Source organism: Nycticebus coucang, chromosome 2, assembly GCF_027406575.1.
Source record: "Nycticebus coucang isolate mNycCou1 chromosome 2, mNycCou1.pri, whole genome shotgun sequence".
In the NCBI taxonomy this organism is placed as follows: Eukaryota; Metazoa; Chordata; class Mammalia; order Primates; family Lorisidae; genus Nycticebus; species Nycticebus coucang.
In genome coordinates this window covers 15871906-15886345 of record NC_069781.1, presented here as the reverse complement: position 1 = coordinate 15886345, position 14440 = coordinate 15871906, and the positions used below count along the sequence as shown (strand labels likewise).

General features: G+C 45.0%; 1 protein-coding gene across 12 annotated transcripts in view; it reads left to right on the top strand.

Moving 5' to 3' along the window:
* DAB2IP (DAB2 interacting protein) overlaps window positions 1–14440 on the top strand; it is a 191962-nt gene that overhangs the window by 76904 nt on the left and 100618 nt on the right. For 11 of the 12 annotated variants that reach the window (XM_053563822.1, XM_053563837.1, XM_053563817.1 and 8 more), the window contains exon 2: window positions 14010–14113. In XM_053563822.1, the coding sequence (XP_053419797.1) occupies window positions 14010–14113 (104 nt within the window). Of the gene's footprint in view, window positions 1–14009; window positions 14114–14228; window positions 14250–14440 lie in introns of those variants that run through there. The other variant, XM_053563862.1, reaches the window with a different exon arrangement.

Below are 14440 nucleotides of genomic sequence, written 5' to 3'. Positions count from 1 at the left end.
GCCACTCTTCATAGGGACATTCCAGAGAGGTCTCACATTATAGAATGTCCCTATGGGACTGACCACCACTTATGGGCCAAACTCCTCCATCTACTTTAAAAAAAATAAAAAATGTGGGCTTAGCACCTGTAGCTCAAGTGGCTAAGGTGCCAGCCACATACACCAGAGCTGGCGGGTTTGAATCCAGCCCGGGCCTGCCAAACAACAATGACAACTACAACCAAAAAATAGCTGGGTGTTGTGGGGCGCCTGTAGTTCCAGCTACTTGGGAAGCTGAGGCAAAAGAATCGCTTAAGCCCAGGAGTTGGAGGTTGCTGTGAGCTGTGATGCCACGGCACTCTACCCAGGGTGACAGCCTGAGGCTCTGTCTCAAAAAAAAAAGAAAAAAATGTGTATGTTATACCCACCCCCAATTCCTAGGATTACAAAAAGCAATAAATACATATTACAGAATAGAGGAAGATAAAAATCACCTTTAATTTAGCACCCACTGATAAGCTTTGGGAACATTGGGGGTTATTTCCAGATTTTTTTTAATGTTTTGAAAATTCTAAAATACTTGCAAGTACAGAAAAGTATAGAAAATAATATTGCAGACACCCATGCATCTATCACTAAGGTTTAATGATATTAATGTTGTCACACCTGCTTCCTCCCCCCTCTCCTCCCCTCTTCTCTCCTCTCCTTTCTCTGTCTTTCTTTCTTAGAAATAAAATGATTTGGGTATAAAAGGAGTCAGCAACGTCGATCCCACTGGCCAAACCCAGCCCCTCTTTTATTTGTGTATGACCTGTGAACTAAGAACAGTTTTTACAGTTTCACTTGATTGGAACAAAAATGCAAAAGAATAATATTTTTTAACATGAAAATTACCTTAAATTCACATTCCGGTGTCCGTAAAGATAGCAGTTTTGGAACACAGCCATGTCCATTCATTTCCGTATTATCTGTAGTTGCTTTCACACTACAGCAGCAGAGTTGAATAGCTGAGACGGAGACCGTGTGGCCCTGGAAGCCTGAAATATTTGCTTTCTGACCCTTTATGCAAAAAGTTTGCTGACCCCTGAGATATAGCTAAAGCCACCCACCCTCCCTCCTGGGATGGCCAGCCACCTAAAGGTGGTGAGTATCCTGCTCACATGTGCTTTGGGGTTTCACATTGAAGCATATGCTTCAAAATATGTAGTATTTTGAAGGGAGAAGCAAACGCATATATACACCTCAGGACCTCCTTACTTTTCTGAATTCCAGCAGCACAGAATAAATGCCAGCTCTTTGCTAACCCTGGAATGGGCCCTGCAACTGCAGATTGAAGAATTGCAGGAGCGAATTCTGGAATAAAAATGGAGGTGACACTGCAGACTAAAATTACTAGAAATCCTCAGAAAACCAAGGAGGAAAAAGGCATCTCTCTCAGGGATGAGAGAAGCCTTTGGGTCACTTAATCAATGCTTTGAGTGTCCAGAAATCCAGAGATTTTTGGAAGGCTGGGAATTCTTTGGAAGTGAAATGCATTTCAAGATGATGAACAGGAGGCACGTACTGTCAAAAGCAGTTGTTAAGGGCAGGTACAAAGAAGAGCTGGTGACAAGGTCTACAGATGCTGAAAAGTTTGTAGGATTTATACTGGACTGTTAATGGTGGCCAACCAGAGGCCAAGGAATGAGTGAGCCCTTGCATTGTCCCTTTGGAAAGGCCCTACACAGTATCCTGGGATGTAACTGGGAAGAAGGCATCAGCAACTCTTGCCTCCCACCTCCCAAATGCCAGCTCCAAGCCAGACCTCTGCAGGTCCTTTTTGGGGATATGCTACGCCCTGCTCCCAAGTACTCTGTGTTGAGATCCTCAGGGCAGTGATGGGCAGTCTGAGTGCTGAGCCCTCCAGGATTGTCCCCATGTCTCTTTCCCAGTAGACTCTAACCCTCAGCAGCTTTGGCCGCCTTCACTGACTTTTAACCACATCCTGAACCTAGAGATGTTTTGAAGTGGGATCCAGTTCTATTGAAGAGACAACAGGTTCTTACAGTTCCAAGGCCTCAAGGCTCCTTCCCCTCCCCAAACCCAACTTCATGAAAACAAAATGTGAAATCAAGGAGAAGATTTCTTGTCTTTTTCGGCTTTGAAGCTGTGGCTGGGATGGGCCCTGGAATGTGGAGAGGGGCCAAGGGCAGGGAGAAAGCTCAGCTTCCTGAGTTACTGGGGACCTTTTGTCTTCTCTGTAACTGGACTCAACTGCACAGTGGTTCCCTTTTCTCAAAATGGGGTGATCTTTAGATTCAGACATGCCTGGGCTTGAAACCTGTTTTTGGTATATTTCCCAGCTGTGTGGTCATGATCTGAACCTCAGTTTTCTCCTGTTAAAGTTGGAGCTGACATTTCTTCCTTTTTTCTTTTTTGGCCATGGCTGGGTTTGAACCCGCCATCTCCGGCATATGGGGCCAGCGCCCTACTCCTTTGAGCCACAGGTGCCACCCCATGACGTTTCTTCCTTTAGGAGTCAGTTTTAGAATAAATGTACAAATACATGGCGTAGTCATCGGCTCTCTTAAATCTGTTTCTCCACATTTCCTGGTGATCCATTTTACTACATACAAACAGCAAGTTCTAGCACTATTTGTTGAAAACCTTACCTTTTCCAGCATCAGTTTACCTGAGCACTTTTTTTGAAAATCAATTGTCCATATATGGGTGGGTGTATTTCTGATGCTCTATTTTGTCTAATAGATCTGTATGTTCATCCTTACCCTAATACCACACTGTCTTGTTACATAGCTGTGTTTCAGGGCGAGAAACTATGTCTTGAAACCAGGTAATATAAGTCCCCCAACCTGTTTGTTCTTTCTTAAGTTGGTTTGGCACTTCTACAGCCTTTGCTTTGCCATTCTAAATTTAAAATTCTGCTTCTCAGTATCTTTGAAAAACTTGCTAGGTTTTTGTTTGGGATTTCATTGAATCTACAGATCCTTTGGGGAGAAATCCCATCTTAACAATACTGAGTCTTCCAGTCCTTGAATGTGGTCTATCTCTTCTGATCTTCTTTAATATCTCTCAACAGTGTTTATTAGTTATTAGTCTCATGTATGTTAAATTTGTTAAGTATATTTCATCTTGGTTGATCACTGTGATGGGTCTGAGATTTTACCCTACTTGCATCTAACAAACCAGACAGGAAGAATTTCATGGATGCTGGCAGAAGATACGAAACACCTGGGTCAGAGACAAAGGATTTTATGGTTCACGGAATAGCAGACAACATGAGCTTCGTGTTTGCATTGGTTCCCTGTCCCCCCAGCTTTCTATTCTAGAACATAAAATCATCTATTCCAGAACATAAACTGGTGATCTATTCTAGAACATAAAATGATCTGCTCTGTTGTTTTCCCAAATTACAACCTCATGTCCCTTACAGGATCTGATATATAATCTGTGAGTCAACTGTTTCTGAGGCTAAAAATTACACAAAAGACTGAAATTCAGTTTTGCTTTAGTATTAGATCATTAAAGTAAGACTTGGCGCTAATTTAAAATTTGAATTTCAAGTTGCCAAGTACAAAAAGGTAAAGAAAAATTTAAAATTGTAGGGAAAAAAATCACTACATGCATACTTAAAACTTTGTCTATTTTAATTTGTTGGGAAAAAATATGCCTGTTATTTCATGTTATTCTAATTCAGTAGTACAGTTTTTAAACCAAAGTATGGAACAGTAAGTATCGAGGTGGAATTTAGAGGGGACAAAAGTTTATAATTAATGAATGAAATGAAAAAGAAGATAAATTTAATAATACATCTGAATATTTAGGTTTTGTTAATCATGGTTCCATCTGGACTGCTATAAGAAATATTATTGATGTAATTAGTATCTATACTAAGATGAAATACACAAGAGTGCCGAGTGACTGTATTAAAGGATATGACATACTCTGGGTGCAGATGTGAAAACATCTCCAAGCTATATTATGAAACAGGCAACAAAGATATATACCTTTGTGGTTTTCAAGCCCTTTCACACATGTCTTTTGATAACAAGTTTACCGTGGAGAAAGAATGAAGCTTACATTATACATGGGGATAAATATTATATATCTGAGGGGAAGTTCTTCTCCTTTTAAGTCAGCTGTAGGTTTGGAAGAGGAGAGATAAGAGCCCGTGAGAGCCCACAGTCCTGAATCGGCCAATGACCTGAATCTCTAACCCTTAATCCAGTGGTTCTCAACCTATGGGTGGCGACCCACAGGAATTGTATTAAAGGGTTGTGGCATTAGGAAGTTTGAGAACCACTGCCTTAATCTCTTACCTTAACGTAACTAAATTTGTTGACCCTTCATCTGTGGGTCTATTAGTGTCTTATGGCTGCTGTAAAAAAATTACCAAAAATTTGAGCCTTAAAACAACATAAATTTATAGTCCTATAGTTCTGGAGGACAGATGTCTAAAACCAGTTTCATAGGGCTAAAATCAAGGTGCTGACAGGGCTGGATTCCTTCTTGAGCCCTAAGGGAAAATTCATGTTCTTGACTTTTCCAGGTTCTAGAGCAGTGGTTCCCAACCTTCCTAATGCCACAGCCCTTTACTACATACAGTTCCTGTGAGTCGTGACCCACGGGTTGAGAACTGCTGTTCTAGAAGCTGCCTGTGTTCTAGAAGCACGCCTCATGGCCACGCGTGACTCTTACCTCTGCTGTGTCAGCACATCGCCTTCTCTGATCTTCCCACCCGTTAGGAGTACCCTTGTGATTACACTGGGCCCTCCCAGGTCATCCAGGATAATCTCCGCATCTCAAGATCCTTAACATAATCACACCTGTGAAGTCCCTTTTGCCATTTAAGGCAATGCGTTCACAGGTTCCAGGGACTGGAATTCAGGCTCTGGGGGCCATTATTTGGCCTATCACAGGGAGGTAAAATGTAGTAACCTCTAAACAACACCTCTCTTCCCTGTCCAGAGATAGGTGACCAAAGGGAATATTACCAAGGGAATATCTTGGCAAACTGACTGATTATTGGCTGTTAAAAGTAGGTAATGACAGTACAGATGGGCTTCCTTCACACCCTGCACCTCTGCCCCACCATACACACACACACACACACACACACACACATGTGTGCGTGTGTATGCAGAGACGTACACAGAGACGTCAGCTGGACCACTCTGTCTGGAAAGTTCTGACAATCTGAAGATTGTGTGACTTGTTGCATTTGTTGAAGATCATGTGACCTTTGGCTCTCTGCTCACTTCCACTGGTCACTTTCTTGGGGAAAACTAACACCTGGATTTCCAGACTTGGGCGCTATGTTCTCACACCCGCCTGTTTGTGGACTTTTCCTGATCCACTTTCTCTGCCTGGTCATTTGGGCTTTGTTGATTTTAATGTCTCGTTTGTTTTATGATTTTGGATTTTTCTCTTTTCAGATGTTTTCAGAAGGTACAATTTGTACTGAGTCATTCTGCCATCTATTTCTACTCTAATTTTGCTGTTTGATTTTTGGAAGTCTTAATTATTTTCATTCAGGAAATGGTACCGTCATCCGTTCCCACTCAGAGGCCCTCTTACTCTGCAAGGAGAACCTCTCCTAGGTTTTTGACTGCTATTATGTTTTTTTTCTCCTGTGTGAGTAAGGACACACACACACACACACACAAACAGAAAGGAGAACATTATATTGGTTTAACCACAGAGACAGCAAGTATGTTTCAGCCTTAAGGGCTCATGGTAAAAACCTTAACTTTTTATTTCAAAATAATTACAGATTTATAGGCAGTTGCAGAAACAGTACAGAGAGGTCCTATGGACCAGTTTCCCCTGATGATTTTGTCTTGCTTCGTGCCCTCCAGCCAAAGACCCACCAGGAATACGCCTCTAATTGAACAAGTTGTATTTATTACTCATTGCAGCAAGGGAGAGCAAGAGTGTGTTAGAAAGAACCCATTACAGGATTTGGGCTTTGGTCGGGTGGTCTGTGGAAGTGCAGAGGCGATTCTGCGATTGGATATCACGAGTCTTATTGGGAGGGAAAGGAGTAGGGGCGGGGCTCAGGCTGTAATTGGTGAGGCAGCAGCAGCCACTGGTTTCAGCCAGGAGAGGGGGATGTTCAGTGTTTTGTGGATGGCACAGTAACTTTGAGGGTTGCTTAGACAAAATTATGAAGTGACTTTGTTTCATCTCACTTTATCATAGTCTCTGAGTAACCTTGTCTGAGGTTGTATCTTGTGAGATTATGTCTGGAAGGAGAATAACGTGGTGACACTGTGTGCTGGGACAGCCTCTGCATGTCAGGGGATGCTCTTTTTTTTTTCCTTTCTCACCTTTTTTCACGCCAGTAGGATGTGCCAATTTATCATGTGTAGATTCATGTAACTAGCGCTGCCCTGTCACCACCAAGCCTTCCCCTGTGCTGTCCCTTTTTTGTCACACCACCTGCCTGCCCTTGCCATTTTGAACCTCTGGCGACCACTAACTTGTTTTCCCAACTCCATTACCTGCCATGTGCACGGAATCCTACACTATGTGACCTTTTGCAACTGGCTTTCTTTACTCGGCACAATGCCCTTAAGATGTGTCCAAGTCGTTGTGTATATCAGTAGTGCATCCTTTTTTTATTGCTGAGTTGTAGTCCACAGTATGTGTGTTCATTTTCTGTGGCTGCTTCAACAAGTTAAAATTTAGCAGCTGGCTGCTTCAACAAGTTAAAATTTAGCAGCTTAAACAACACAGATTTGTTATCGTACAGGTCTGTAAGTCAGAACTCTGACACGGGTCTTGCCAGACTGAAATCAAGGTGTTAGCAGGCTGCATTCCTTGCTGAAGGTTCTAGGAAAAAACCCACTTCATTGCTAATTCCTTGTTAGGGGAATTCAGTTCCATGTGGATGTAGGATTGAGGTTCCCGGTTTTTTGCTGGCTGTCAGGCGTTCCCAGTTTCTAGCTAGAGGCTGCCCAGGCTCCTCGGCTAGTGACCACCTTTGTCCACATCAAAACCAGCAAGGGCAGATGGATTTCTTTCTATGCTTAGAATCTCTCCCGTGTCTTTCCTCATTGTGTCTCTGACTTTCCTTTTTGCCTCCTTCACGTTTGAGGACTTACATGATTAGACTCTTCTCACCTAGATAATTCATGTAAATCTCCCATCTTAAGACCCTTAACCTTAATCACATCTGCAAAGTTCCTTTTACCACGATAGGTAACATAATCACAGGTTCTAGGAATTAGGGTGTGGAGTTCTTTGAGGGGGGTCACTATTCTACCTTACCCATCATGGATCTGCACAAAGGTTGATTAACCATTCACCTATTGGAAGGATGTTTGGTTGCTTATGGTTTGGTGCTATTAAAAATAAAGCTGCTAGCATCAAAAATACACTACTGGGAACTGATCAAACTAAAAAGCTTCTGCACAGCCAAGAACACAGTAAGTAAAGCAAGCATACAGCCCTCAGAATGGGAGAAGATATTTGCAGGTTATGTCTTCGACAAAGGTTTAATAACCAGAATCCACAGAGAACTCAAACGTATTAGCAAGAAAGGAACAAGTGATCCCATCGCAGGCTGGGCAAGGGACTTGAAGAGAAACTTCTCTGAAGAAGACAGGCGCACGGCCTACAGACATATGAAAAAATGCTCATCATCCTTAATCATCAGAGAAATGCAAATCAAAACTACTTTGAGATATCATCTAACTCCAGTAAGATTAGCCCATATCACAAAATCCCAAAACCAGAGATGTTGACGTGGATGTGGAGAAAAGGGAACACTTCTACACTGCTGGTGGGAATACAAACTAATATGTTCCTTTTGGAAAGATGTTTGGAGAACACTTAGAGATCTAAAAATAGACCTGCCATTGGATCCTACAATTCCTCTACTAGGTATATATCCAGAAGACCAAAAATCACACTATAACAAAGATATTTGTACCAGAATGGTTATTGCAGCCCAATTCATAATTGCTAAGTCATGGAAGAAGCCCAAGTGCCCATCGATCCACAAATGGATTAATAAATTGTGGTATATGTACACCATGGAATACTATGCAGCCTTAAAGAAAAATGGAGACTTTACCTCTTTTATGTTCACATGGATGGAGCTGGAACATATTCTTCTTAGCAAAGTATCTCAAGAATGGAAGAAAAAGTATCCAATGTACTCAGCCCTAAAAGTATCCAATGTATGAAACTAATTTATAGCTTTCATATGAAAGCTATAACCCAATTATAGCCCAAGAATATGGGGAAAGGGAGGGAAGGGGGAAGATGGGAGAGTAATTGGTGGGACCACACCTACGGTGCATCTTACAAGGGTACATGTGAAACTTACTAAATGTAGAATATAAATGTCTTAACACAATAACTAAGAAAATGCCATGAAGGCTATGTTACCCAGTTTGATGAAAATATTTCAAATTTTATATAAAACCAGTACATTGTACCCCACGACTGCATTAATGTACACAGCTATGATTTAATTTAAAAAAAAATGGATGGGCCAGAGAAAGTAATCTCTCTGAGACCCAGGGACATGGTGTCTGCCTAAAACTGAGGTAGCATATAAAATAAAACTAATAAATAGTACAAATATAAAGAAAAATAAAGCTGCTATGAACATGCTTATAAAAAAGGTATGTAAGTAGATTTCAGGCTATGCTGCCTTTTGCAACTGATTTTTTCCCTTCAACATCAAGCATCGTATTTCCGAGTCTTGTTCATGTTGCTCTATGTAGATGTGGGCCCTCTGTGGTGCCTTTGTGTTCCATGTGAACACAGAACCTGAGAGTGGTCCCCTCTTCCTTGCTGTGTAGTATTCTACTGAAAGCCTGTCCCACGGTATGTTCATCCATTTCCCTACGGATAAATATTTTGGTTGCTTCTAACTTTTTCCTACTGCTAACAAATATTATTGCAGTAAACATCTTTGCATAGTTCCCCACATGGCTAGGATGAAGCATGTTTCTAGACTGGACACGTAGGAGGGAAATTTCTGGTCCTGGAATATACATGTTACCGGTTTCGACTCGCTTCTTGTCTGACTGTTCTCCAAAGCCTTTTCACTCTGCCAGCGGTGATGAAAGAGTTTTATGATCTCGGCCAACATTTGGGGTCACCGTTCTTTTTAATTTCTGGACTGACTTCTTTTAATTCATTTCTTTTTAATTTTTGACCAGTCTAGAACCTTTCTCAAAAAGGTTGAAATGGTATCTGTTAGTTTTAATTTGTATTTTCCTTGTCACTGTTGAGGACACGTGCACACCCCCATCCAGCACCTCCTCTTCCTACACCCTTGCTGACTTTTCTCCTGACACCAACATTAGAGGTTGCTGCCTCTACCTGCTTTTAAGCATTAAGATCCGGGCAGTGCAACCCGACAACTGAAATTTGTTGTCTTGTCTGAAATTACAGGATGTTCCTCAGGCCGCTGCGTTTCCATGGGAACAAGCAACAGTCATCCTTCATGATTAGGTGGTATCCATGGCAACCAAGCCAGCAGCATTTGAATGAAACCGATTTTATTTTATTTATTTTTTGCAAACACATGAAGGTTAAAATGCATTTCTCTGGCTGTGGCTTCCAGACAGTCTGATCTTTCTGATAAAATGGAGATTCTTTCATCCTTCTAGTGGAAAGGGGACCCAGGATCAGCTGGTCCCTTGACCTAATTTTGCTCAGGGGGTCATGTAGAGGGCACGCAATGCATCTGAGCTAAAGAAAGACTGCTGGACCGTGCTCCGAGGTCTCAGGGGAGACTTTTAAGAGACCACTGGGTTTCCCTTTCTGTGATCTGTCCCTAGGATGCCACCTCCATACTGTGTGATCTTAGTAGACTCCCTTCACCTCTCTGGGAGTCTGCCTTCACCAGCTATGTTGCTTGAACTTTGGAAGCATGAGGCACACCCCTCCCAGGTTCCACCTGCCCAGATTAAGTCAGAAGCCAAAGGCAGCAAGCTTGTGTCCTGGACTCTGAGGAGTTAGGACCCAGGGGGTCAGTTCCTTGCCTTCTTTTCCTGTGTAAAAGAGAAGGTTGTTTTTATACACTTATTTTTTTTTTATTGGTGGTGGGGAGTGGAGATGGTCCACTTACTGTGGGACTCACTAGACTGATAAATCAGCTCAGAGAGGGAAAGGAGTGGGCCTGGAGTCACACAGCAGAGTCAGGGTTGAATCTAGTTCCCTGGTGTCAGCCTGGCCTCTCCCCCATCCCCACACACTAGGTCCCTTCCACCTTCTCTGAGGCTTTAAGTGTGGGCTCAGGAGAGGGGGTGGGGGGCACTTTTAAGGAACTTGCTTCCTCCCCGGAGGACTTTTAGAAGCGAACTTTTGCCTCTGGAAACTAAACTTCAGTTTCCTCCATTGGAAAATGGAGCTCACTGTAGTGAAATGGCTCTGTCCTTTTGTGCTTCTGTGGCCTCCTGTCCAAGTTGTCATGTGGGATTGCATTTGAAAGCGTCCAGACATGCATTCCTGCTGGGGGCAATATTACCCCAAAATGGGCCAAAAGTTTGCTTTTGGGGGAGGGGGAATGAAAAAAATCTTACTCTTTTTCTGTCCAATTTACATACAGTAGTACATAAAAGATATTGTATATCTTTGATATTAAAATTTTATGGAGGGGAAAGTAGGAAAAAGTACCTAAGAAGACTCCTCAGGGAGAGTGATAATGAAAAGAAAATTGAGACACATCGGTCCTGAACCCAGCGATCCGTGTGGTTATTATGATGAACTCTGTGTTTAGAGCTTGCAGCGGGCTGCCGGCTTCGTGGGGAAGCTGTTTGGGTGTTGGGTCAGGAGGCAGCCTGGCCTGGCTCAGTCTCTGCCCCTCCTGTTCATCGTGACCATGGGTACGTCGCAGCTTTTCTCAGGGCATTTCCCTTTCTCCATCTGTAGGTACGGGTGGGCCCGGCAGCTGCGTGAGTGAGTCTCGGGGAGTTCACTTCCTACCTGGTGCATCAGTCAGGGGTCTATCGGGAAGCAGATGCACCGAGACTAGGACAAGTTGAGGAGTATTTAATAGAGGCCCTGATTTCAAAGGCGTGGGCAGGTGTGGGAGCCATGAGGGGTAGTGCAGTACCCCGGGGCCAGTGCCAGCAGGGTAGCTCCATGGAGTCTGTCTCCAGCTAAAGCTCGCCTCCCGAGACTGGGCCCTGAGGACCTACTGTACCTTGGTCCTGGCTGGATGTTGGGAGTCAGCGTGCTGAGTGCACAGGAGCCACAGACTTGGGGTTCGGACCCACCTGGGCCCTCATTCATGCTCTGTCCCTCTCTAGCATGTGACCTTGGGTCGGCACCTACGCCCTGTGTCATGCAGTCTGCTCTGGTAAAATGGGGGTGCCAGTGCTGGCTTAGCTGAGTGCGGTGCCTCACACAGGAGTAGGACACAGAGGTTGTGGGCGGATGGTTCCCCAGGTGGAGCTGGCATGCGCTGTCAGTAAGCACGGGAAGGGTGGGCGGTGGGAGGAGACGCAATATGAAGGCAGACTGAGGAGAGTGGGGAGAGATTTCCTAGGGAGACCTCCAGAAAGAGTGGGTGTCCCTCCAGCGTGACTAGAGCAATAGAGAGCAGGGTAAGGAAAGTTCTAAGCAGGAAACACCACAAGGGAGACAGCAAGGGCCTTCAGGGATGATGCCTCTGGGCAGAGGAGGAGCATCCAGGGAGGAAGCCTTTATTAGAAGAGGTGGCCCAGGCGGGGGCATCTGGGTCTGGCATCAGCCCCTACCCCAGGCCTGCCTAGTGTTCAGCTGGGCCTGGACCAGTCCCAAGATGGCTTTGCCTGTGGCCATTGGCTGAGTCTCCTACCGACCGAAGACTGTTCTGGTTGGGGAGGGGCCCAGCGCTGTCCTTCTGTGCTTCTGTGGCCTCCTGTCTAATGTGAGGGCATGGAGGGATGGCTAGAAATCACAGACAGTGTCCCCAGCAGCCTGATCTGCCTTCTGAACACCTGTGCCATCTGTCCTGCGTTTGTGCATGCATCCCCCCCTCAAAGCATACCTGGGGTAGGTCAGTGGGGGCGGGGGCACCCAGAGGTGTGTCTTCGTGAACGTGAACATGTGCAGGTGTTTGTCCGGGTTTGGTGCCTTCCCCGCTGCACTCGTGTTCATGTGCCAAGGAAACCTCCACCCTGTCCTTTTTCTACCTTGAGAGTTAACAGGTCTTTCCCAAGCTCCCCCTTCCACCCCCACCACACGTACGGCTCTACGCAGGGCACGGGGAGGTGGAGATGCAGCAGCTTAGGTGTGGGTGTCGGGACTTCCGCAGTCACACACATGTACACTGCGCAAATGAGAGTGTTGACAGGAGGCTCAGGTCTAGCTGTTGCTATAGGACCCAGAGCGGGCTGAGATCTGGGGGCAGAGGGGTTCACCAAGAGTCTCTTCTCTGGGGCCTGTGATTGAGGATGTCAGGTGGGGGCGAGGAGCAGGAAGGGAGTGTTCTGGGGGATGCCATAGCTGGAGCAGTGGAAAAGAGGCAGCCTGTGCCAAGTGTGGTGTGAGAACCAGCAAGGGAAGTGGCCAGGTTGGACTCACTTGGGAGGTTTTAAATAGGTGTGCTCAGGCCACGGCTAAAAGTTTTCTATGAGCTGTCACCATTTGAAAGTCAGAATATCTCATATTTTTAAAAATACCCAGATTTCTACCTTCTCTCTTACTGTGGAAGGTATGGCTGTGCTGGGCCCCCCCCCTCGCAGTGTACCCCGGCAGCTAGCCACTTTTACTTGATTTTATTACCTGCCTGCTTCTGTAGTCTTCCCAAATGTAAAGCCTCTAGAAAGGAAGGTCTGAAGTGGAAGCCAGAGATTTTCTTGTCTGAAGGAACTTGGGAAGTCTTCCAAGCTCTCACCCGATGCAGCATCTCATGACTCAGTTATCTTATCCTTGTAAACTTCCAGTGATGGGGAACTCACTATCTCACAAGAAGTGTGGGCCTTTCCCCCCTTCTTTTTGTATGTGTGGTAAAATGTGTATAACATACAATTTGACGTTTTAACCATTGTTGAGTGTATGATTCAGTGGCATTCGGTATATTTGCAGTTTTGTGTCACCATCACCACTATTCATTTCTAAAACTTCTTTATCATCCCTTCTGTGTAGAAAATTTGTACCCTTAAGCAACAATTCCCCATTCCCCTCTCTTACTTGGTAACCTCACGTCTACCTTCTGTCTCTTTGAAATGATTCTAGATACTTATTTTTTTGTCGTTGTTTAGAATGGTTCTAGATATTTCTTTTTTGTTGTTGTTTAGTGGAATCATACGATATTTGTGTTTTGGGGTTACTCCGCATATTGTTTTCAAGGTTCATCCAAACTGCAGTATGCGTCAGAACTTCATTCCTTTTTAAAGCATACATTAAAAAATGATGTCAGGGCGTGGTGTGGTGACTCGTGCCTGTAATTGCAACACTCTGGGAGGCCAAGGCAGGAAGATCCCTTGAGCTCAGGAGTTCGAGACCAACCCAAGCAAGAGCGAGACCCTGTCTCTACTAAAAATAGAAAAACTAGCTGGGTGTTGCAGCAGGCGCCTATAGTTCCAGCCACTTGGGAGGCTGAGGCAAGAAGATCGCTTAAACCCAAGAGTTTCAGGTTGCTGTGAGCTATGATGCCATGGCACTCTACCCAGGGCAACAGAATGAGACTCTGTCTCCAAAAACAAAACAAACAAACAAAAAAAATCGAAGAAAAAGAAAGTAAAAAACAAAGTACAGAGTTAGTCCACCGCATATACAATGGATATCACGTGTTGGTGGTGGACTTTTGGGTTTCTGCCATTTGGCTGTTGTGAACATTTGCATACAGGTATTTTTTCTGAGTCCATGTTTTCAGTTTCTTTGAGTATAGACCTAGGAGTGGGATTGCTGGGTCATGTGGTAATTTTATCTTTATTTTTTGGGAGAACTGCCAAACTTTTCCATGATGGCTGCACCAAATTATATGGGGACTGGTTTGCCTGTGATGGGAGTGTCAGGAGGGCCTGACTGTGTGGCCTTGGCTGTTCTTGCTCAACCTTTTTCTCCCTCTTTGTTGGCAGAGTCACCACAAGAAAGGCCGGGCTCCCGGCGCAGCCTGCCTGGCAGCCTCTCAGAGAAGAGCCCTAGCATGGAGCCCTCGGCCGCCACGTCGTTCCGGGTCACGGTAACTATCTCTGCGTCACCACCACCGCCACTGCCACCATCATCACCACCTCGCCCGGGGTGCTGCTCTGTGACCCCGCAGTCCCCCTTCCTGGAGCCTCATGGACCGGGAGAGCATCCAGCCTCCCTTGCTCTAGGTATCCGATCCTCGGCTGCTCCCCTCTCAGTGGCTCAGCCCCATCCCTGAGGGCCACACTGGGGTCCCATCCTGAGAGGGAGGGGGCAAGTGACTGACAGACAGTCCTGAAGCCACAGGGCCTAGAGCTGAGCTGGCCCGGGGTGAGAAGGAGGCAGGTGAAAGCTTAGATAAATGCATCCCCAGGACTGC